Source organism: Siniperca chuatsi, linkage group LG9 (assembly GCF_020085105.1).
Source record: "Siniperca chuatsi isolate FFG_IHB_CAS linkage group LG9, ASM2008510v1, whole genome shotgun sequence".
NCBI classification, from domain to species: Eukaryota; Metazoa; Chordata; class Actinopteri; order Centrarchiformes; family Sinipercidae; genus Siniperca; species Siniperca chuatsi.
In genome coordinates, this window is record NC_058050.1 from 16,230,041 (window position 1) to 16,254,853 (window position 24,813).

General features: G+C 41.3%; 1 protein-coding gene across 4 annotated transcripts in view; it reads right to left on the bottom strand.

Moving 5' to 3' along the window:
- Positions 1–22,642, bottom strand: part of nphs1 (NPHS1 adhesion molecule, nephrin) — a 49,815-nt gene extending 27,173 nt beyond the window's left edge. Inside the window, exons 1-5 of one of the 4 annotated variants that reach the window (XM_044207637.1) lie at positions 9,693–9,820; positions 9,475–9,555; positions 6,383–6,476; positions 3,200–3,394; positions 30–152 (exon numbers count right to left, since the gene is read on the bottom strand). In XM_044207637.1, the coding sequence (XP_044063572.1) occupies positions 30–152; positions 3,200–3,394; positions 6,383–6,446 (382 nt within the window). In that variant the 5' untranslated portion in view covers positions 6,447–6,476; positions 9,475–9,555; positions 9,693–9,820. Of the gene's footprint in view, positions 1–29; positions 153–3,199; positions 3,395–6,382; positions 6,477–9,474; positions 9,556–9,692; positions 9,821–22,369 lie in introns of those variants that run through there. The other 3 variants (XM_044207636.1, XM_044207638.1, XM_044207639.1) reach the window with 3 other exon arrangements.
- Positions 22,643–24,813: the final 2,171 nt, after the last annotated feature.

The window sequence follows — 24,813 nt, forward strand, 5'->3', positions numbered from 1 at the left end:
TTGTTCACACACTCCATGGTTTTGCTCACTTAACATGTTGACCCAGGCTGTTTTGGAAATGATTGCTCGACTGCTCTCAGACCGGGCCGCTTGACATTCATAGGGGGCGTCATCTTCCAGTTGGGCCATTTCAATCTGAAGATGATACTGCCCTGGAATAGAGAGGGAGAGATTAATTATTTTTGTGACACATTATGTTGTGATGAGGATGTGCTCACTAAATACATGTAGATAATTACAAAGAGAAGGGTTTCATTTATTTATCTTGTTCACACCCCACTGAATATAACACTTGCTGTTCAGAGTTGTTGCATGTTTATCGATAAGTACCTCCTGCAGGCCCTATTTCTTCTGTGTTGATTTCAGAGTTAGAATTATAGGCAATTTTCAACTTGGGAAATGGGTAAATTAACAATAAAAGCAATTTGTACAATGACAGTCTGGCATTTCAATTCAATACGGTAATATACTCTACTACTGACGTTTGGGTGTTTTATTTGATTATAAATAGACTATTTTTGTATTTCTGCAAAATGTAAACATCTCACTTGCTGAGAACCTCCTGCTGCAGGCATTTCCATTGACATGCAAGTGGTTGTCTATACTCATAGCAGAAACATTTTGTTTCAGAATGAATTTCCAGAATGGTAAATTAAATCCAATCCAGATTCAAAACGCCGACTGAATAAACTGTCTATTAATTGATGCCAGACAGAGCCCATCTCTCTGTGTCGCTCTTCTGATAGTCTGGCATGCCAACAGGGCTTGATTTGTTTGATGCATTGCCATAACCTGTGGGGATTAGATGATGTTCAGTGTTGGTTTTCCAGCTCCTGATTCTCTGGCACACAGCCTACTAACATGCAAACTAGTATCTTGGTCTGACAACCACTCAGGCCTAAAAATGCATGTGTAAGTCAAGTAAGCTGGCAAGATAATTAACACAGAAGCAATTTTCACATAAGTTATCATGGAATGCTCTTTCCTGAAATTACTCACAAATAGTGCAATCAAGTTGCAGAGAGTGTGTATTTATGGTAGGGGAATTGGCGGATGGCTGCAACATGATTTGCTTATTTGTCCATTACTCTATATTTATTTCTGCAAGGGCCTTCACAATTTTGGGATACTGTAGCCATTATGTCTGCAGCAGAGTATAGTCCCCTGTTTTGCACATCTGCATTTGTGTATTGGCCCTAAAGCTGGAAACACATATTGTTATGTAATTGGGAAAGGTCAGTCCCAATGGAAAGGGAAAGGGAAGGAGAAAACTAACTAGTGTCATCTTGATTCAGACAACCTTTTTGCATCATTCAGTCAGCAGAGTATAAGCAATAGAATTCTTCTCACTTGCGTTTATTTTTTAATTTGAAAATCAGGCAGCATGTTACAGAAAATATTCCACAATTTGAGACAGTTTACAGGGCCATTCACCCTTTCAGAAAGCCTTTATATCGTCATGTGTTTAGTGCTACTCTTTTATACCTGGTACAAACTGATTCAGTACAGTATATGTGCTACAAATGCTTCATTAATTCTAAAACGAGAGTAAAAGTATCCACCAAATGTGACAGGTGTGAACCAGCTCAGCTGTCTTTATTATTATATTTGCCTGAATGACTGGCTGCATGCCATGTACCACAATTAAATTACACCTTGTGGAACAATCATCGAAAATAAATTAAGAAAAACTCACTTAATGCTGTGGTGCTGAGCTGTTTTATCTGTTCCTCTGTGTGTTTATCTTTACCATGCACATTGTTGCACACAAATGCATGAAATCCTATATCTAGGCTCATATCCATACACATCTACATTATTGCTTCAGCTTGGGGAAACTAAGGGTGCTACATCTACTGCTAGTATATGTTGAAATCCACACAGGCCTCTCCTGTGTGTAAATGTTTGTTTTAAGCATCAATAAACATCACTGATGTTGACAATCAGTGAAAACTGGTGGAGTATCAAGTGCAGTCAAGTGTAATCTTAAAGGATTTTGCTCTTTCTGTGCAGTGCAAAGTGATTGCGTACATCAGTCTGCAGTCTACAGTTTCTTTCCCTGGTAAAGTTGATTTTATTCATGAGTGTATGTTTGAGTGTTTGACAGCTTGTATGTGTTTGTTTTCCTTCTGTTAATGTGTTTATATTCGCATTTTGTTGTTTTGTTGGTGATGTAATTATAACCCTGTACCTGCTGTAATGCTTACTGTAATTTGCTCACTGACAACTAATCTGCTGATAAACAACATTTTAGTGTTTTATGTTTGTTTTTCATGTAAAATCTAAGCATTAATAAGCATGGACATTGTGTGCATGAGCATCTATGCATCTCTCAGTGATTGTGTGTCGCTGGTGGGCTCCCACACTGTGCAACAGTGAAGTGCGGCTTGTCATGTTGCGGGCTGATCAGGAACAGATGCTCTTCTCTTACTCGCGATTGCCTTCTAATTGGCTATTACTTTTTATAGACTGTGGTGCAGATTCTGCATCACACTTTATTCCCTGCCATATTTCACTGATTTGCTGACACTCTGTTGCTTTAATTTCTTTCTTTTTTTTCTTTTTTTGTCTCTACATGTGAGTGACAGTGAGGGGATGTGTGAGAGACTGTTGACAATCACATCACCTCCCCTGTCCCAGATGCTCCTTGTATAGAGAGCTAGTGTGCCATAAGGTTCCAGTAATGTATGCATTGCTTCATTACAGCACTTTGAAGCCATAGCAACAACATCATCGCATTTACTTTTAGAGTAGCCAGCATCAAGCTGTACTGTCGGATGCTTCCTGAGCTGACATAATTAAAATCATATGACCTATATGTCACAAGAAAAGAAAGAAGTATAAGGATAAATATAATGCTGACTGCATGCTATTGTGTTAGTTTGTTTGGTACATCATACTTTCATTTACCCTTTCCACATCATGTACTAGCCCACACAGTGGTTTAGCTTTACCTTGACCAGTGTTATTTTATGCTATTCCACTCAGCTGGATCTTCTGAGTTGATCATTTCTAAGAGATTTTTTATTCTCTGCCAAACTCAAAAACTGCAAGCCTTATTCAACCATAGCTAATTAATGTTGACTAATTCTGGTGTCTTTAGTGATGCTTTTATCAAACAAGTTCATTTATTTAGCTTGGATAGGTCCATCAAAGCACAATAGGTCATAGACCTTATTCCATGAGGATCCCTGTTTACCTCTCTTGGGGTTTCCAATAATGCTGTAGCGTGGAAAGCCTGGCAGGCTTCTCTGAGGTCCCAGGAGGAGGCCATCTTTCACCCACTGCACAGTCCCTGAGGCCCGCAGCACCTCACACCTCAACACAGCTGTGGCTCCCATCCGCACAGTGAGGTTCCTGGGCTCAGACCTAAAGGCCTGCTGGGCCTGCATGCCTGTAGACATAAAAGGAGAAGGACGAAAGGAGTTGGAGTGGAATGGTAGAGCAGATCAGGAATGAGGTGGGATTTAATGTAAAGAGAAGGAGAAGAACAAGGGCTGAGTGTGTGTGAGGAGTGTTATGGAGGAAATAAAAGGAATAGAGGGAGTATGACATAAACATACAGCACAGGGATGCTGTCTTGTGGTCTTTTGTCTGAGAAGGCACCCCATTGTGTCTGGCCACATTATTCATCCTGGCATATGTTTTATTGATGGGAAACTGCAGTGATACGGCCCTGAAAATGAGTCAATAAAGTAATTACTGTGAATTAAATCCCCCCTCGGCCATGCAGATAGGGTATTGGGAGGAGGAAAAAAGCATGGGGTATCAGAGACCTCGTTCACCTGCGGTTTTTCTTCAATGTCGATGTCCCACCAGCTAATTCCTCCTGGGAAGAGTAATGATTATCACTTTAATCCCCCTTGTTTGTCATAGGTGGGGTTGGCCATCCTTCAACCAGGCTCTTAGGTGACATTCTGTGGTGCAGTGCACTTGAGTCAGAAAGGTAACCTTAATGCAGACCACCCATGAGCCTCTAACACTGGGGCTAGGATTATATGATTAGTATACATAGAGGTTTATGAATAAATTCAGTTCAAGGAGCCAACCTCCACTGCATGCTCCAATTAATGCCTAATATCTAAGCGTGAATCTCGTTTAAACAATGCCCCACAGAGAAGCCAGACTGATTCCGCTAGCCTGTTTGAATCGTGACCTTCATTGAAGCAATGACCAAGTTGTTTGTGAAGTGCATGCTCTGTTGCGTCTGACAACATGAGTGAGAGGCAGAGCTCTCAGATCAAGGCTGAACCAGTCACCTCACGTCAAATATGAAGGGCAAGATTGGCCATTACAGAGGATGCATACAAACAACTAAACACAGGAGGATATTTGCATACAGTTTACATAAATGAATACTCAACAGTGAGCTACAATGGCTGCTGAAATAGTTACACTATATTATTCTGAGGTATAGGAATACTAAATACCATATCAGTTTTCATGTCCTAAAGTGAGAGTTTGTAACTTTGAAATGAAGAAATAACACAGTCTTCCTCCTAAGAGATGAATAAACAATAAATCGAACCATTGCTTATTTCATTACATTCAGGGGTTTCGCCTCTAAAGCTTTTTAGCCTACTTGGTAACTTATGGTGGCTAGTGTCAGCTAATGTTAGCAAGCTTTAGATATTGCTGTGTAACTGGTATTGCTGAGTCAGTTTACTGACCTTCTTCTCTGCTTCTGTGCTACTGTTACCCTACATTTTTAGCATGTCACAGATAAACATTTCCATGGTTTTCTCACCAACGTAAAGCAAGAAGTTAATACCTCACCAAGAGACATATGTGTTGTGTCCTGCTTGTGGTCCTATTCCACCGCTCTCTTCTCTCTCAGTCAGTCTGCCGGTAAAGCTAATGGGAGCTTCAGCAATGGGTAATTCACTGTGAGCGTCCCTCATTGTTGATATAAAAATATTTATTACTACAGCTTTAATGGGAGGGGGAAGCATGCCTATTTGAATTAATTGACGGATACACATTTTGACTTGTGGTTGCACAGGTGTAAGTAATAACATTGATGACTGCTCAATTCCATTTCAGTGTCCCAGTAAGCCATGCCGGTAAGCAAGCGTGTACAATACCAGGGTGCTGGAATGGAATGCAGCCATCATTAATTAATGTCATTAATTATACCTGCGCTTTCCTGCTACGACCTGTTAAAATGTCTGCAGTGAAATATTGATTTCCATTCCTTATTCAAGAGTGGATGTCTACAATTATATTAATGCAATTGGCTTCTCAACCCTTATTTCTATATTAATTTCTAACTTCTCTAGGTACAGCATGCACCTCATTTACCAGTATTATCTAAAGGTGTCTGTTGATGCAAATGTTTGTTTAAAGCTAAATCTTCCTCTCCTGTCATAAGGTATAGCAGTATATATGATTGAGATCATGTTGTCCCCTATATTGTCAAATGACTTAGGGTTATGTTTAGTGAGTTCCATGAACTGGAAGTCATTGTGGTTATCACTATGGAAACTAGTGAGGAAATACTGTGCACATAATACCCAGTAGCAGAAGTAAAATTATGTTGGTGTTATTTATTTTCTGTATAAACTGCTCAATGCCCGAGGTTAAAATAGGAGGGACATACCCAGTTTAGAAAAACTGTCAAGGATAGCATGCACAGCTTCTGCTCACATTGGACAGATTTACTTTAAGCTAAACCGTGCAAACAACAACCCTGGTAGAAAAGTCACTATGGTCACAGGAGTAACCCTATTGGCCATACTACAGTTTGGGCAGTATTCGGATTAATCTATTTGCATACAACACAAATACCCTAAGAGTGAGTTCTCCTGTTACCATGAATAAATCGATTAACAAAATGTTCCTGTCTACCTGAGGTGCTGTTAATAGAGAGAATGGTCCCTCAGCAAAAGACAGAGTGAAACAAATGCAGCTGCTGGTTTCCTATTTGACTAAGCAATAACAACAGTGGAAGGTAACAATGATGATGTTAATAGCTGGTCCTATTCAACCACTTTGATTTGCTAGCTGATGTGTGATTTGCACAGATGTTGCAAAACAGTATACTGTAGATGCCACAGTAATCCCATTGATACTGCAGTAAACTTGGTATCTTAAGCAAGATTTTCGCAGTATAAGATAAAGAGACAAGTACGAGATTAACCAGGTTAGTTTGACTGACTTTCATTTACAGTACATGCATCACTGTAAACCTGTGTGACTTGAGGAGCCAGATTGAGAAGGCAATGTAAACTTACAGTAGCTATTATGTTATAGTGAAAATTCAGTTAAGGCTTCAATAAAGTCAAGGGTCCCAATGCTCAGCTGAAGGCGCTGGACACAGATGAGACTTTAAAGGCCACAGTTACTGTAATGATAGCTGCATGGTGACATTTGATTCTCTTACCCCAGATGAGACAGAGAAAGGGTAGAGCTGAAGGAGACACAATCCACGCTGACAAGAAGTCCATTTCACCACTGACACCTGACCTTTGACAATCCTGGAACAACCATGGAAAAACAAAAACTTACATGAAGTACACATAAACATAACCTCCATGTACCCTAAAAGAGTAACAGAGGAGGCATATGCTTTTAAGAGCCATTTGTATTAAGTGTATAGTATAAGAAGCTATCACATTAAAATGTTTTCATGTTTACGTTTCATGACTTTCTAAAACATACTGTTGCTTGTGTTTGCAATACTATTTACTATTCACTTTAGCATTCGACTCCCAAGTCTCACAAGCACATGATTACAATGCTATCACAGCAGACCTTTCAGATCAATCAATCAATCAATCAATCAATCAATCAATCAATCAATCAATCCTGCATTAGCATGCAATGAAAACATATCTTTAAAAAACCACAAGACATGTTAAAAGGTCTTTATAATGGTCTAATTGAAATTTTAATGATACTTCTGAAATGCAGAGGACTTTCTGTGTTTGAGCGGCTTAGATAGTTAAGCTAGGTTTAGTCTCCTGATGAGTCACAGGTAGTGCACAATTCCCTTAAAGCTGTACATTTGAATTTGTGATTAGTTGTTGTGAAGACCTCTGTGACTCTTTTAGCATTTCTTCTGGCTTCTCTTACAACAATATTTCAAGATCAGCTGAGAGAGTGAAGAACAGAGCAGGTATGATCTATTTTAAGTCCTGATAAAGGGCAAGTAGACACCTTTCACAACAAAAAAAAATCTCTACAAGTTGATATTTTAAATAGCACTTAAATTAATGGAAACCAGTGGCTAGATGGAAAACAGGAAATGCCTTCAAAGGCTACACGGTGTGGAAAATGGCAGAGAGCATCCTCTCCAGAAACATAACATTGGATGTTTTTTCAAAAAGCTTTAAACATCCTATGTTTATAGTTAGTGTCTATTAATGTGGGAGGTACTGTGACAGTGTCTCCCACTGTACCTATAGTTACAGTAGCTGCTGTAATGTTGGTGTCTTGTAACCATGATCACTTCCCTAACATGCCACAACAGCACCATATTTTATTTGTAATGACAATAATGCTTGCTAGTTGACCAATGTAAACCATACCTTAACATTGCGAACAGTAGATCAGAAAATGCTCATGTGTGTTATTTTAGAGTGCACAATGTATTTTGTTGTTTAGGTATGATGACTTGTTTAGTAAATAGGTTAAAGCATGCAATATTACTGGCATGGTCATCAAGAAAGTCATGCTGAAATTGCTGTCAATTACAACTGTGTATTTGTTTTTTGCAGGTAATTTCCCGTGGGTACATGTAAGTAGAGTGTGATCCACTGTCAGGATCATGCCATGCTCTTGTTGTGAATGGATCCCAGGGACAATTTGGAATTAAGTCTGTAGGCCGTGCTGTGCCCACTGCATCCAATACTCTTCCTTATTTGACCTGGAAGAGCCCTCTGTGGGTTTTAAGTCAGTTTGTAATCACTTCAATTTATCTGCTGCAGGAGTGGAACAAATAATAGTGATTTACTTAATTGAAAACTAAACATTTTCTCATCTGAATAGACAAAATGAATTGAAGGAAACAGCTCTCTGACGCATCTCCCCTCAGTCGATTAGTTGCACTCCAACAGGCTTTGATAAGAATTAACTCACACTCAATTATTTTTTCCAAAAACATTTGTGTATTTCAGAGCCCCCAGTATACTCTTTGAACACACAAGGGCAATTATTTCCCTCTTCAATGAATAGAAATTCTTTTCTGAGGTTAAAAGTGCCCATCTTCTTTTTATCTCGGTCTCTTCTAATGCCTTGTGTAGGTAAACACAAACACAATCGTATCCTGCCTAATGTTGGCATTTTTTTTCTCATAAGCATTTTAGTGTACAGTTATCCATCTCTTGATAAGAAGTACTGCATTTCTTTCATTTGTCTGCAGTATAATTAAAAAAAACTGAATTTCATCCCTACCTTTGGGATTTAGAGCTCAAACAGCAGGTATTCCTTGTGAGGAAAGGTTTGGCAAACACAGAAAAGTTGATGCTGGATGCAGCCTGCCTGACCTCCCCACATTCCCATTACCTAGTTAAACAACGACCTTAATTACTTTAAAAATTCAGCCTGCTGCAAAATGTTGATTTGCTGATACAGATTTCTTTGTATGAAAAAATCTAGGATGGTGTAGCATTTGTGGAATAACTGTGCTATGTCATTTAACAGTTGCTTAAAATACAACATTAGATAAATACCAGACTGAATGGCAATTTAATTTGCCTTCAAATATAAGAAAGACCCATATTTTACTATAACAGCACTCATTGCCACAGGTTTTTTTGACCTTGTTCTTCACCGGCTTCTTACAAATGCAAATTAGAAAGTTTGATTTGAAATTTGATTCGCTTTCAGAGACAAGGCTGCCACTCTCCCCGCAAGGGCATTAGTGGTAGCTGAACCATTCAGCGTGACCCCGACAGGTAGATTTTTAATGCCGTCTTTCATAACATCATCAAACGACTCAATACACTCAATCCTAGACCAATTTAACGCGAAACCCCATGAAATCAGTCAATGTGCAGAAAATGAAGTTTCAACCTCCGTGCAGCCATCCAATTCATATGTGGCCCTACATCTTAATACCAGCCTAACTTCTTACCGATCTCACCAGTTGCCTGTGGGTCCAATTACTGTAGCTTATGGAAGCTGCGTTGTGAACCATTACTGCTTTAACACTGAACTGCTGATAAAGAGGGTTTCTAAAAGATGCAGATTAGATTATCAACAGAATCTAATCACATCTGATTGTGCATTAAAACATGGCATTCTTCAAGCAGTCTGATTAAGACCTGGCTGGTTGTGCTAAACACTTACAGAACAGACCTCAGCCTCGAGGATAGACAGGCTAAATCATACAGCTTGGTCCAATAGTTCAGCAGCTTGACATGTCTGGTGCAAATTCAAGGCGCTCAGAAAAACCCAAGTTAGGCATTTGTGCGCTTTGTCTCCACTCCTTCAGCTCAAAGTTTACTGGATTACTCTGACTTTGCTACACACCTGCTCTCCTCAGGAAAAAGTTGAGAGACAGAGAGGCAAAACCTTCTTTCAACCTCCACCAACTCAAGCACATCAGCCTGCCTAGGGTGCACAGAAAAAAAGATAGTGAGGCATGCAGGCAAACAGACTCACAGAGAGGAGGTACCTCCTTCTTTAAAAAGCCAAGAATCTTTGATTATGTGTGTGGATTTGCATGAGAGAAAGAGAGCTGTGCTTACCTGTTGAGTGACGCCAAGGCTCAGGAGCGTCTTTTTGTCTTCCTGATCTACAGATGGCTCTCTGAACACAAGTGAGCAACAGAGATGTTAAAGAATGCCAATGGGACTCCCCCTTCTCTCACTCCTTATTCTGAGACAGAGGCAAACAGATAAAGAGAGGGAGAGAGGCAGCAGCAGAGACTGAAGAATGAAGGAAGGTGTGTATATGAAAACTGTTGGTGGCAGTAGTTACATGGGGGTCACCTGAACAGGAAAATACATGTCAAAAAACAATGTCATACCTGCCCCAATGATTCAGAGATTTTTAATACCTTTAAGGCCACACAGTAACACAGTGACCATTTAAAAAGTTGTTGGACCTCTTGTTTCAGCAGAATTGAATCAATTAACTATAAAAGCTTAAAAGTTGCAGTGAGCCAGTAATAAGAGCAGAGGAACATGCCTGTCGTTTCTTTCTATTCAGCCTGTCTTGGGAGTATTCATGGCTCCCATTATTTAGCATTTCACTGTGTTGGGTTGGAAGGAGCAGTGCAACCTTCAAAGACACAGATGCAACATGGACGTCTTCACAGCTGCTAGTTTGTAACATTTACGCTCATACATAATGGAATAGAGAGTATCCGCATAACTGTATTTCCTATACTGAATACTCCTGGGGTGATCTGCTCCGCTACAGAGATGGAGACAGAGACAGGCCAAAGAATTCACTTTCAACAGTGGAATATTCTTTTTCTGAATATTGCCCCCCTGTCAATTATATACTTTCAACTGAATGGTGGCTGGAGAATACTACCATTTGCTCAGTGGAACATACTGAAAGCTCTTCTAGCAAGACAACTTAAAGGTCATGTTTATTTTCCATGGGCATGTATTTTTCATTTGATCTGCTGATAGTCCAACCTTGTGCTGTGGCTCTGTGTTGACTATGTACAAGCTATTTGCTCAGTATAAACACAAAAGCAGCATACTGCTGCATCTATTGTTTCACTATGGGTCAGCCATGCAGTAATGATAGACCGACCATTGTCTGTGAGAATAGTGCTAAGAAACTCCTACATTTGTGCAGCAGGCAATAAAGTAAGAATAATAATGACACACACACCCTTATAGTGGCATAAATTCAAGGACTGTAACCTTATGTTGTGTATGCTGCACAGTGCCAGTGTCCAATATCCGTCCTGTGTGTAGTGTGTGTATGTCTTTGTCTATGTGTATAGGCAGCGTGAGTGGGCGTGTGTGGCCCAGATGTTAGCAGCTGGGTTGTGTAGTTGGAGCTGGCCCCACAGACAGTCATTAAGCCCAGCAGCCCAGAGCTGGAAGGTTAATTCCCCCGCCTGGAGAGGTATGTAGGTGGGAGGCAGCCTCCATAGGAGGGAGGGAGGTGGAGTATGAGAAGGAGAGGCGGCAGGGGGAGGGGGGAGCAATGGGAGGCGAGGGGGCTGTGAAGCTCAGCACTCAGTTCACACAAACAGCACTGTCAGCAAGAGTGGAGCCGCTCCACTGCCAGACGAAGGTAGAGGAGGGAGAGAGAGCTGGGGCCTGACAGAGAGGTGGTGAGTTAGGGAGGGAGATGGACAGAGGACCTGAAGATGAATGGTGAGAGGAGAAATGCAGGAAAGAGGAGGGAAATACAGTAAGAGGGTAAAAAAAAATTCATGTCAGGAGGTTGGACAGGCAGAGGGTGAGATGAAGGGGACACGAACGAGTAAGGTAATGGAGCGAGAGAAACGGATGGAGGAAGGAGACAGAAAGATACTGTAAAATGAGCTGTAGAGTGATGAATAGAAGGGGAAGGGGGAGATGGGAGGAAGGAAGGCTGACATGAAGAGTTGTTTTGAAAACCAACAGGAAGTCTACTGACTCAGACCAGTGCGGCAGGGAAAGCAAGGAGGAAGATTAATCAAAGAAAGCAATAAGCACCACGGTGGAAAGCAACACAATATGTGGAAGAGGGAAAGATAGGGTCATGTCCAGGAGATTGATTCAGAAAAGTGGGGTAGGAGTGAGACTGCATGCGATATTTTTGTGTGTATTTGAGTTCCTGTGCATGCCTGTAGGTGTGTACAGTATTTGTGTGGAAGGTGCATGGGGTCAGGGGCGTGCTTAAATCCTTTGAACGCCATTAACAATGTGACAGCTTAGATTCTGTAACTTGTCAAAATAAAGAAAGAAAAGCTAAGTAGCTAACAGTTTAGACAGGCAGAGATATTCAATGCCCAATATGTGATTCAGAAGAAGAGGATTCAACTAGTTCGGCTCCCATGGTTCTTAGGAAGTGGTTAATTTAATGAAAAAGGGCTTTAGTAACCCTTTAAAATCTCTGAGGGCTCCGACAAAGGCCTGCAAAATTGTCTTTGTGCATTGAGCTGGAGAGTATTACATCCACACTCTGAGCCTGGGCATTAACTACAGCCATCTGACCTGATGATCTGATTGGAGCCCCGGCTTCTGTTGCCTGCCACAGTACAGCTGCCATATCAGTGATGCTTCTGTGTTCTAAATCTGTAGACAAGGTCAACATGTTTTTTTTCTTCCCCCGGCCAATCTGGCTCCTAGTCGACCACAGGAGAAGGAGATTTAACAGGCAGCCGCAGACTGGGAGCATGCATCACTAGAAACCAGAAATGACCATTACAAGCATCACTAAAATAACAGTAGCAAACAGAGATAAGAGGACTTTCAAAAGTCTGACAGCATAGATAGTTGCTTAATCCCCTTCAGCAGTGCTTTCTGCAAAAGTCTGTTATAGTGACAAAGTCTGAATGAGGACATGAACCTTGTCCCACTGCTGTTTGCAATAAGAGATTCTCAACTTGCTGTGCTTTGGGTGACCTGTAGACCAAGTGATGCCAGTGTATGGGGAAGGACATGTATCGGGGTTAAGACGGATTTGGAAAAACCTAATTAAACACACCAACACACTCTTTCCTTCAGTCCCCATCCCTGTGTGCCTGTGCATGTTGGCAGCATCATGGAATTCAGAGCTGTGTGTATGTGTGTGTGTGTGTGTGTGTGTGTATGTGTCACGATGGAAAGGCTTGAGACAACCAGCTGTGGTGTCCAGATTGGGGAGGGATTATTCCCCAAATCTCCCCCATTTACCTCAGCTGCCTAACAAGCTCCTCCATAAATGTTAATTCAGAGATACTGCGACTTTGATTCCGCTGTTAATAACAAACAAACACTATCCACCAATCAAATGAGATCTTGTTGATGAGGTTTTACACAGATCTTTGTCTAAGTGCAATATGATGAGGCTTACTGAGCAAGTGTGAGAGGGTCTATATTAGATAAAATTTTCATCAGACTAATAAACAGCATTAGATAGATGGATATATGGCTATAACTGATAGCTGTATGATGCTAATTCAATTGCATTAACATTTAGATATACAGTAAAAAATAAATATCACTAAGTTGCTGCTAATGTATATGATCACACCAGAGCCAAGGAAGAAGAAAAAGCTAAAAAGTGCCAAGCTTCTTTGGGAAAGTGGAACTCTTCATCTAACAGATTCCTGTGTGAAGTCATGAGGTCAGAGGCTGGACAGGATCACTAAAACAATATTATTAGGTCACTGAGGGAAGAGGAGCAGGGTCAGATAATAAGACTCAATCTGGCTGAGTGAAAATGCATGGGAGGGAAAGTGCTGACGCCTCCCTCACTCTCGCTCATCCAATTCCCAGCGCTTACTCTGTGCCACTGATATTCATGCCGAGCTGTCCGTCCACGGCCCACAAACTTTAACGTTCGCCGTCTCCACCACCCCATCTATCACCCCACTGTGGTGATGGACGAATGGAGAGCAAAGCAGAGAACATGGTGATGGGTGGGGAGGGAGGGTGGGAGAGACATGAGGGGACAATATTGAAATTTGAGGTCAGAAAAGACAATTGTTGTATCCACTCTTGTGTGTCCCATTCACTTATTCAGAGCCACCTCATCCATGTACAATAAACACACACACAAACATTTGTACATAGAGGCACACACATACAGACAAACCCAGATGCGTGCATACAACAATACGCACACACACACACACACACACACACACGTACACACACCCAACACCAGAGCCTCCTATCACAAGCAATTTAATATAAAGATACACAGAGCTCAGGCAATAACCTGATCCTGGTGAGAGATGTTATAGGCTTTGACAGGCGGGCTGAGCCACACAGCCCAGGCTGTTCTCCCGGTGTCACTAACAAAACAGAAGGATTAGTGGATGAAAATGAGCTAAATCTGGGTGAGCTAAAAATGAGGGCAAAAACAAGGCATAGAAAGAAACAATATTGAATGGATCCAAAGCAAGCCTTTAACAAAAGCTATTAAGCAATAAAAGGCTACTTTAATAACAAAACCCTTCTACTATTTATGTTCTGCTGTCCACAAATAAACCCACATACACTGCACATGCACACATGCACACACACACATCTTTGTACTTCTGTATCTTCTATGAAAGAACCTCCATTGACTGGACACATTCTTCTGCCAACCATTCACCATAACTCTCACCACTATATCTTTAACTGCAGTGAGTTGAGGTCATCAGTAATGTTCCTCCTCACCTCTCCCTCACAGTATTAGTGTTACTAAAAGAGAGGTGAAGATTTTGCAGTTCTTACCTCAGGAGAATTTTTTTTATTACTGAAGGAGGTCAGGTAATGCAGTTTTCAAAGGAGTGATTCAATGATTCAAATTCAGTTTACATTATTTGTGCTTACAGTATTACCGAGTGAGGATGCCTGCTGGAGGAGTTTTGTCACCTCAACCTGACACCCAAGGCAAAGCTACTGTTAAGACTGCTTCTCAATTCAGTATGCATTTTGTATTGAACACACAATATGTCTTGAAACAAGTGCCACAATTCAGCATTGTCGTCTAGTGGTTAGTCAAAGTATTCTAGCAGTTAATGGGTGAATTTACCAAAAGACACTAACAAGTAAGAATGAGTGGTAGACAGTGTTTTAGTCAGCCCCAGCATTGTCTCTAGCAGAGTTGATATCTTTTTAGCTAGCGCACATGTTTAGCTACATGTAAAAATGGTATGCTCTGGATCTTACGCCTTACAAAGATGTTTACTTTTAATTCACATCAGTAAGATTTAATACAGCCTTTAAACCATATACTGCAAAATAGTTAATAAATGGTCCCGCTGTCCCTGCAGCTGCAAGAGGAAACAGCTGGCCACCTGTTAGTGTTCCTCATATTTTATCAACTTTAACCATCACACAGAACTGACCAACTTTTACTTTAGCTGTGCTGGCTTAAAGCTACAAAGCAAAAAAGTCAATAGGCTACTGCATATTGACCCATACACATTACCTGCTGCAGACTAAGCCATTTCATAGCAGCAGATGACCAAAAGCAATGCAGAGCAGATAACCAGTTGTGTGACAGCAATCAAGGAATTATGGTGAGACGTTACATGATATGCTGCAAAATGGTCAAAATGACCATTCATTCGTTCATCCTTATTTTTGTTGTACAAAATGTCTTAAATCATGATGCTCTCATACCATTTTGAACAGAGCCTTGTACTTTTTAAAACTAGCCTCTTGCAAAACAGATCACAGGCCAAAATGACCTCACTTCACAAATATGTCCTCATTCTGAAGGCTCAAACTGGTTCTCACAGGGATAGAAGTACAAGAGCACACAGACATTAAAAAACACACAATCAGGCCCAAATACACCTCTGCCAACAGATGGGCTTATGGCTTTGTTGAGGTGGAGTTTGCCATCCTGCCCATCCCATTTTCAGAAAATCCATTTTAATTAACATATCAGAGCCCCAAACGAGGCTAAACCTCTTCTCTGCAAACTGTAATCTGCCCAGTTTGAACTGACCAACCATAGAGCCTACATGATAAGGCTTGCCAAGTGAAACACAAGGATAATCCAGTTATACCTGCTTATATGGCGGGCAGCTAAAAGCACTGATCTGACAGGCTCTCTCTGAAGTGCCATAGCTTGCATTTTCATCTAACCAAAGTGTTTTGATTTACTTATATCATAGCTCAATCTGATAGGATTCTTTAAGTCATTTTTAGCTGCATTATCTGGTATCTGCTCCACTTGAACAATAAGATTAAATACATGGGCTGCTAGTGGTTTGCAGAGCATATGCCTTTCTTATATTCCTCCCCTGTTCCTCCTTCACTTCATTCCCTCCCTTACAACTTCCTCCCACCCTGTCACTCTGTCCTAATCACCCCCAACCACCCCTACCTCTATAACACTTCATCCCTCATAAAATGTATTTATTTTCCTTCTTTCAAGTTTACTCCAAAAACATTCTACCACTCCCTCCCTCTTCTGCTCTCCTTCTGATATCTATTTTGATCTGAAGGTGTCACAGGAGCAATGGCAGGGTGACTGTGGTTCCCTCCACCTGCAGACTCACAACACCTGAGGACCAGCAGGGAAAGTTGAACGGGCCAACAGATGGGGGCTATTGTGAGGGAGGGTGTGGAGTAGAGTGTGGCAGCAGTGCCGCAGAAGACGTAGGGAGTCATGAGAGTGTGCGTGTGTGTGCATGTGATTCTCGGTGTGTTTGTGCACGTGTATACAAAGTCTACACTTGTTTTTGTGCGTGTGCAAGTATGTTTTGTGTATGTGTGCATTTGTGCTTTTGTGTTTGTGTGTGTGGGGGGGGCATTGCAATTTAACACAAGATGTTTGAAAGCTGTTGTCCTGACAGCATGTCACAAGACTGCTTGGTTAATAGGGTCTTCTGGAATGTCCTCTCCTGCAGTTTTAATGAACCCCAAGCCAAAAGGCCTAATGAAGCGTGCTCCGTTTGCCAAAACAGTCCCTCGGCTTGACCTCCCCTGACCCGCACCACTCCCACACCACTTGAGGGTGGGTCTCCATGGTGACTGGCCTAAAGAGTCGACTGGGCCAAAGTTGTCAAAGGGACAAAGGAGGGAGCTAAGTTAGAGAAAAACAAGCAGTTAAGACAAAGGGTGTCAGCACATGTGCCTGCATATGTTTAAAGATTGAGTTGGTTTCACCAGTTTAAGATTTTAAATGTTGCACATTTCCGCTTCTCTTTGTTATCCTGACAAAAAAGGCCAGTTAGCAAAAAGCTGCTGTTTTCTGGCCAAGAAAACATTTTTCTTAACAAGCTCTTCCCTCTTGTCAGCATCCAAAAAGATACTCAAATACACACAAACACAAGTGCAAGCACACACACAAGTTGGTCCTCATTGCAGTTTAACTATTCTTTGTTCAAGCCAAGCAAGACCCTCATTATTCAGTAAGTTAAGACTATAACACAGGCAATGTTGCATTCAAGAGGGATGCTGTGTGTGTGTGTGTGTGTGTGTGTGTGTAAGCATGTGTGTTAAGTATGAGTTAAGGACTAATAAAGTGCAAGGCACCTAATTAAACAGTCTTTGTTTATGCTCTATAGCAGTGGTATAAACTCAGCAGGCACAATACAGGGTGGTATGCCAGGTCGCTATGCTCTCATTTGAATAACTACAGACAAAAGCAATGAGAGAGAAGGGGGCAATCAACTTCAAAAGGAATTCTTGCTTAATTGCAAAAGTGTGAGAAAACTAGCAAATATAAAGGAGAATGAGCTGATTAAAGTTGCATTGAACATTGTTTGCGATCCTAAACAACATATTTATACAACTTATTTTAAAGGTACATTGAATAGAATAACATATAATTGTATTAAGTCTTTATTTTCCATTTTTGATTGTATCTTGACAGGGCCTAAACGGGGAGTGTGAATTCTGTCAAGGCTGAAAATGGACCAAAGATAAACAGTTTCTAGACTGAATAACTTTTGATGAATGTTTTTCTTGTTTTGTTTTTTGCTTTGCTGCTGTGAACTGATGGAGCACAGCACTATGAAGTTAGAATCAGAAACACGGACAGCAATGGTTCCCTTCCAGCACCAAACATATAAAGAAACAAACTCCACATGGATGGTTGGACTTTTTTAATTATAATGTGAATCAGTCCTGAGACCCCTCCACCACTCCCCAACGCACCCCCCTTTAAGAAAACATGGTGGAAAACCTGAATGGGCAATCAGTGCTGTTCCGCCTGTGCACATTCCTAAATTCAGCACTCGAATAGTGCCATTCATTATAAGCCTTATTCAAATAAACACAGGCTTTATGATATAATAACAAATAAGCCAGGCTGCACATACTGTCATAATCGACAGAAATTAAAAGTGCCAAGGAACACTATATTACCGCTGTAACCTGTCTCTTTCTCTCTCTATCTTCTCTCCCACACACAAACACATGCGCCCACTTATACACACACATACATTGAAATAAAGTAATCAAGGTTATTTAAATGAGTTTGCAGGCTGCATAAGCAGTGTAAACAGTAAAGAGCATTACGGGCTATGCATTCCTGATCTCACAAGGTGGTGAGAGGGGGTGTGCTGGGTGGGTGGTTAGGGTTCTTTTACAGACAGTTGTAACCTCAAGTGGAGGTATATGTATGTTAAGAGACCACACATGGCAAGAAATTTGCAGATTTTTACACACTGTCTCAATAAACAATATCAACTACATGCATTGCATTTGTCTAGCTTACTCTGCTTAATCTGTGCAATATTCTTGTTTCATTTTATTTTTTGTCCCCAGAGTTAGTAAATATTACTCATAGACAGTATCCAGAAGAAAGGGTGTCAGGAGATTTTGGGGGCAGGATTGGAGATTTAGTGTGATCTGCCTGTGTGTGTGTGTGTGTGTGTGTGTGTGTGTGTGTGAGAGAGAGAGAGAGAGAGAGAGAGAGAGAGAGAGAGAGAGAGGAACTGGAGGGGTTCCTGAGTGCTACCAGCTGACATTTCCATGCAATCCAAAGACTAATTGATTAAAGGGTTATGAACATGTGTTTATGGAGATGCTATTGAGTGTGCATGTGTGCATGGAAAATTTATGCCATATGGTAGAGGGATTGCACCTCAATTACTGAATGAGAAAGTGTGCTATGTATCAGCACCGCCTCTTTGGCTCACATGCTGTATGCTTAAATCTTCACAGTCAGGCTTGGGATATTGTAGACTCCCAAACAGACATGCTGAATATTTCAACATACATAATAATGGAGCAATGACTTGAGTATTGATGTGAAAACTGTGGGAACCCTGTGATTTTTATTTAGCCATTGCTACAAATTAAATTAAACCCATTGCTACAAAGTATATTAGCATCCCATGATATAGTATAAAAACATTTTACAGTGTAAAATATGACTTCTCTTAAGCCGGGCATAAAGTCCACTCTTTGTTCTTGTTAGCAGCATGGGTATGTTGTTAATCACGGGTAGATAGACACAAAGATAAACAGATAAATAGAAAATTAAATGAATACAAGACAAGACAAGATTGACACCACTCTCAAATATGAAGCCACAGCCAGGAGCTGATTAGCTTAGCTTAGCATAAAGACAGGAAGCAGGGTGAAACAGCTCTGTCCAAAGGTAACAAAATCCACCTTCCAACATGTCTTCAAGTTCACAAATGAACACATATCTTGTTGCTCAGCCAATTAAAAATCCAGCACATAACCCCCTTTAAAACCACAAATTGTCGTTGTTATGCTTCGGTTTTGTACAGATTAAACATGTGAGATATAATATGTTAATTAGTGAGTTTTAGAGAAGCTGGTAGATGGATTTTTGTTACCTTTGTACAAAGCCAGGCTAACTGTTTTCCCATTTCCTGTTATTATGCTAAGCTAAGCTAACATCTCCTCTGCTTCATATTTAACACAGATATGTGAGCGGTATCGACCTTCTCATCTAACTCTCAGAAAGAAAGCATAATGTCAAACTGTTCCTTTAAATGCATATCTTGACCACTAACCTGAAAAACTGTTGTCTGCTATGAGCTGAATTAAAACATCCCAACTCCCATTACAACAAAAGGGAGCTTGACTATGGATATGATTAAAACAATTAGTTGATTAATTGATTTGTTAATAGAAATCAGTCACAATTTTGTTAATCAGTAACTGGGAATTGGGTTTCCTACATTAGTTCTTTTTGCACTCTAAAGATGAAATGTATCAGAGAAATCTGTATCTGTAATTGTATTACAAATGTCTTGAAACAAAAAAATGTCTGGGCAGATGACACTGTGGATACATTCAATGCTATACGCAGAACTTCTGTGCCAAAGTGAGGATTAGGCCTATTTCACTGGGCTGTGTTTTATTGTAGTGAGAATGTGCATTGGGGGCTGCTGTTGGATGAATCGACGCTACCAAATTGAACTAATTGCACTGTTGCCTGCCCAATGGACCCCGTCTGGGACTCAGGAGAGCAAAGAGCTGAGAGCGGGCGAGTACATTACTGAATCCGACTAATTGCTCACACCTGTGCCTGCCCAGTTGACTCTTCTGGGGATTCTAGGGAACGATAAATAGCAAAGCTGGAAACATATGGGTGTGGCAACAGCAGTTAAAGTTTACAGATCATAATCTATCTATCTGTCTATACATTTATATTAATGTGGATTGGTCAAGGTTTGTTGGTCCTTGACAGGGGGGTTTTTAGTCGATCTTGTATAGTGTTGTTCTGTAGATACAGTGCCAGGTTCCACTCAGTAACAGTAAGTGCCTTCAGAAGTGTATTGCTCACTTTGGTTCTGAAAGCTGGCAAATGTACGTCGCCTGCTTTGTCACCTGCTCAAACACCCAACCTCAACCACCTCTCTCTTGTCAAAAAGAAAATAAAAAGACATGAGGTGCATAGGTGCAGCCAGAAAGAAAGCACTGACTTTGGACAACAAAGTTACGAATCTGATTGTTTCCTATTTCAGCGCCATCTGCTTTTAGTTACCTGAAGAGTGGAGTACCACATGATGGACATTATATGTAGGTTACAGTACATAAATAAAAAAGAAGCTGAGATGGAAATCCTATTGGAATGGAGTTTTTTAACTTTTGTAACCTTTTCCACAAAGGGATATCAGTTACTTTTACTTCTTTATAATTACATATTATAGTTACAATTGTTATTGTCATGTTATATTGTGCTTTATAAGTATTACATAATTATATTTTCCAAGCTCATGGTTCATTTTGTGTTTTCACATGTTGAATATTGTCTTCACATTTAAAGTGAAGACAATAGAGAGGATAGGAGAAGGAAGTGAGCAGGGGAAAAAATGAGAAGAGAGGCAGTGTGCTGAGATAGCTGTTGTCTGACCAGAGGCGTCCCAGGCAGAGCAGAGATGATCTCTGAGTCTCACAGCATGAATTCCACACACACTTCACCACACAAACAGCATGAATCCTGTGCACCACATGCATGCGTCTTGTGGCTCCCACACACCATACACCCACAAAATGTGGGTAAATATGTGCTCACACAACTTTTATTGTGTGTAACCATCTCTTCGACTTTACTGTTTTACGTGTACATTTTCTCCTCACCTCAGAATCTATACATCTAAAGGCACAACACATATCCAGTATGTCTGGTCATGTTTTCCTTTGTACAATTGTGGGTCGTGTCTATTGCTGTTTGTGACCCCACCTTCATTGTTGTTACACCTTCTGCTTGTACCTTGGTAAGGTTAAGCCATATCTCATGGGGTATTATGTACTGTACCTTATGTATTATCTTGTTATACACAAAGAGAACACCATCTGTATGGGTTTGGAGGGAAGGGAGGTTTGTGTGTGTGTGTGTGTGTGTGTGTGTGTGTGTGTGTGTGTGTGTGTGTGTGTGCACATATATCTGAGCATGAGGGCACAAAGCCATCCCCTTATGGCCCATTGTTTTGGAAGGGTATGACTCTTGCACCCCTCCCTTGGATGTTAGGGGAATAGAGCACAGTCTGGCTAATATTTAACTGATGACTGTGCCTTCCAGACTCAACCACCCTCCTCTCACCAACTGCCAGACCTGAGCCATCTCTGCAGTGAACCTCACTGAAGTGTGGCTGTGTGAAATAGAATGTGGAGGGATGGGACTCTGCACAGTATCAGGGGAGAGGGGTACGGGAGAAAATAACTGTTGGAGAGCCCATAAAGGAGCTGTGAGTGAGGGAGAGATGGATGCACAGTGTTGTGTGGGAGGCCAACGAGTCCAGCAGTCTGAGAGAATGCCATATGCTACCTTGAGGCAGGCAAAGTCTAGCAAACGGAGAAGGAGAAGCAGAGTTTGACAAGAGTGGCTGGTTTCCATCAGCGCTGATATTATATGTGTCTGGCCTTCACATTTCCCATCAGGAGCACACTTATAGATAGAGGCTATGCTACTGACAGAGGGGAAACAGGAGAAGAGGCTGAAAAAGGCAGAGGAAGGCAGGGACAGAGATCGGGAGAATGACTGAAAAGGCATAATTAGATGAGGTCTGTGTTAGTCAAGTGGGAGACAAAGAAGAGAAAAACTGAAATCTGTAAGGGCAAAATAACAAAAAGAGTGGAAATTAAGGGGAAGTCAGGGAGACAGGGAGAAGTGAAGAGGGGTAGATAGATATAAAAGATGCAGCAGGGCTGATTATTGTTATGGTGCCACCAATGTGGACTGAAGGCCCTCGCGCTGCCAGGCAAATGTAGTATTAGTCACTTCAATAATTAATCACCCTGGGAGCATGTCGTTGCAGCCATGCACTGACCCATTTCTCTAACATTTTTCTCAACAGTAACATACCCAGAGAGCCCCTCTTCTTCCATACCTTCATTTAGTGAGGTGGGGGTGCAGGCCCACATCCTCTGGGTCAAGCCTGGTCATTTATTAGCCACATTTCTCAGGAGGAATAAAAGTAATCTTGCTGCTCTTCTCAAAGGCTGGAAACCATGCAGGGAGACAGAATAGCGGCCTCGGCTGTGGCCCAATGGGCCTTGCTGACTGTCTGTCCTGGTGAAATATGAAGCCCATATGTAGGACGGCCATCTGAAAGAGGGATCCAACAGGGCTCCTTCAGGCTTTGATGCCCATCACCACAAAAGCAGATGGCTGTGTCCTGGTCTTAAAACTTTTTTTGAAACAACCCCCCCTATTCTTTTGTCGAATCTTATCCGGCCTATTAGCCCCCTGCCTGTCATGGTCTAGCAGCCTATGCTTAGCCCCCAGGGGGCTTCCAGAGCTATGGAATGAAGTCAAGCTTCCCCATTGACACAGGTCTCACTGGATAGCTTTGAATAGAAGTCAACCGAGTGAAAAGGCATGTTTTAGAGGACAAAATGGAATAAGGTGTGGGGTGGATCAATACTGCAGGGTTGTTTGGACTTGAAATGCTTTGCTCTCTGTGTACTCAGACAAAGCAGTGCTGACTGCAGGTGGCAAAGAATTTTTCCGGACATTGGGTAAAAAATAACAAATAGTGTTTAATGGAAGAGAAACCTGCATGCATCTGTCTGAAAGATTGTGATCAAAGTGGAGAGATAACCCGTTGTGTATGCTCTATATGTATTCTTGCTCTCTTCACTAAAGCAGGATTTGTCACTAAGGTCCAATCCCAACCTGTGTGCCGCTCGCATCCAAGGAATTTCTGAACCAGAAAGGCAATCAAGGACTTAAAGTCAGACACAATGCAAATAGGTCTGAGAGCCCATCTGTAGTAATCCAACAGTCCCTCCTGCACCAGTCTGCTCTCCGTCTCAGCCTCTCTGTGGCACAAGCCAATTAACTATTTGATTCAGAGCTGGGGATGAACACCCTAATTGATTACATGGCGATAGTTGATTCAATTATCAATTTAGGCAGAAAAAGCTGAGCAGAGATGCAAAGCCCGGAAGTTTGCTGAACGAGTTCTTCAGTAACTTGGCAGCACAATCGCTGTGTATGTTTGTTTAAGTGCAGGAATGAAAAGTAAAGGAGGAAGGCATGGAAGCAGTGGAAGAGAGGCAGGAAGACTGACACTTGCTGTAGCTACTGCAGGTTGTTTACTTGCAGTCTCTGACTTACACCTCTCCTCTGCTTCTTCTTGCTCCTCAACACAGACATTCTTCGCTGCCTGAAGCGCACAAAGAAACACACAGACAGAGAGACAGAAAGCCACACACATATAAACACACACAAACACACAAATATTTGCATTAATACAAACACCCAAACACAGAAATATATTATATGGCATATATCAATATGAACACATTGTATGCAGGTGCATTGCATGCATACCATTAAATATACATATAAAATACCCTCATAAAGACATACACACACAGAATAAACATGTACATAAATAATTAAAACTAAGAGAAACACACTTAGACATTTCGACTTGCACATTCATAGGTGCAAATACATGGGCACACAAAATCACATGGGTATTCAGGGATTTGCAGCAATTGAGTCACATGAAAAAACCTTTCTTTTCCTCATCATGCCTGTGATTCTGTTTTGTTTACTCTGTCATGGAGAGTTGCTCCGTTCGATCAGGCTGGAGAGGCACTAGGTTGGGTGGTTGTGCTAACGAAGTCTCAATGTGCCGTCTGTCGACAGGGTAATTTCCCAAGATAGCTCTGTGTTCTCACTTCTCATGGTTCTGCTGGTAAAGATAGAAAGAGATCAGCACCTGAGCCATTGGAGAGGAGAAACCAAATGGGTGCAGATTTTCACCGCTATCCACTATCCTCCCTCAAGGCCTCAAGCACATTGGAAAAATCACACTGAAAGTTGATGTAAACCAGGTAAATCCATGCATTCCTTTGTTTACCTGTTCAACAATGACTAAACATAATTAAACTAAAAATATCCTATACAGTATTACGTTGGACAGTTAAATGGTAGTGCATCTTTTAGAGTCTAGCAAGTTCTCATTTAAAGGTCCAGTGTGTAACATTTAGGAGGAGCTATTGGCAGAAATGGAATATAATGTTTATAAGTATGTTTCAACTAGTGTATAATCACCTGAAAATAAGAATTGTTGTGTTACCTTAGAATAAGCCGTTTTTATCTACAGAGGGAGTGGGTCCCCTTCCACGGAGGCCCCATGTTGCATCGACATGTTTCTACAGTAACCCAGAATGTACAAACCAAACACGGGCTCTAGATAGGGCCTTTTGCGTTATTTGCGAGTTTCGTGGCCACCGTAGTTTCTCCTACATGCTTGGAAGGGGAGGGTGATGCGAGTAGTATTCAAATGGTTGCAAACTGCAATTTTACCGCTAGATG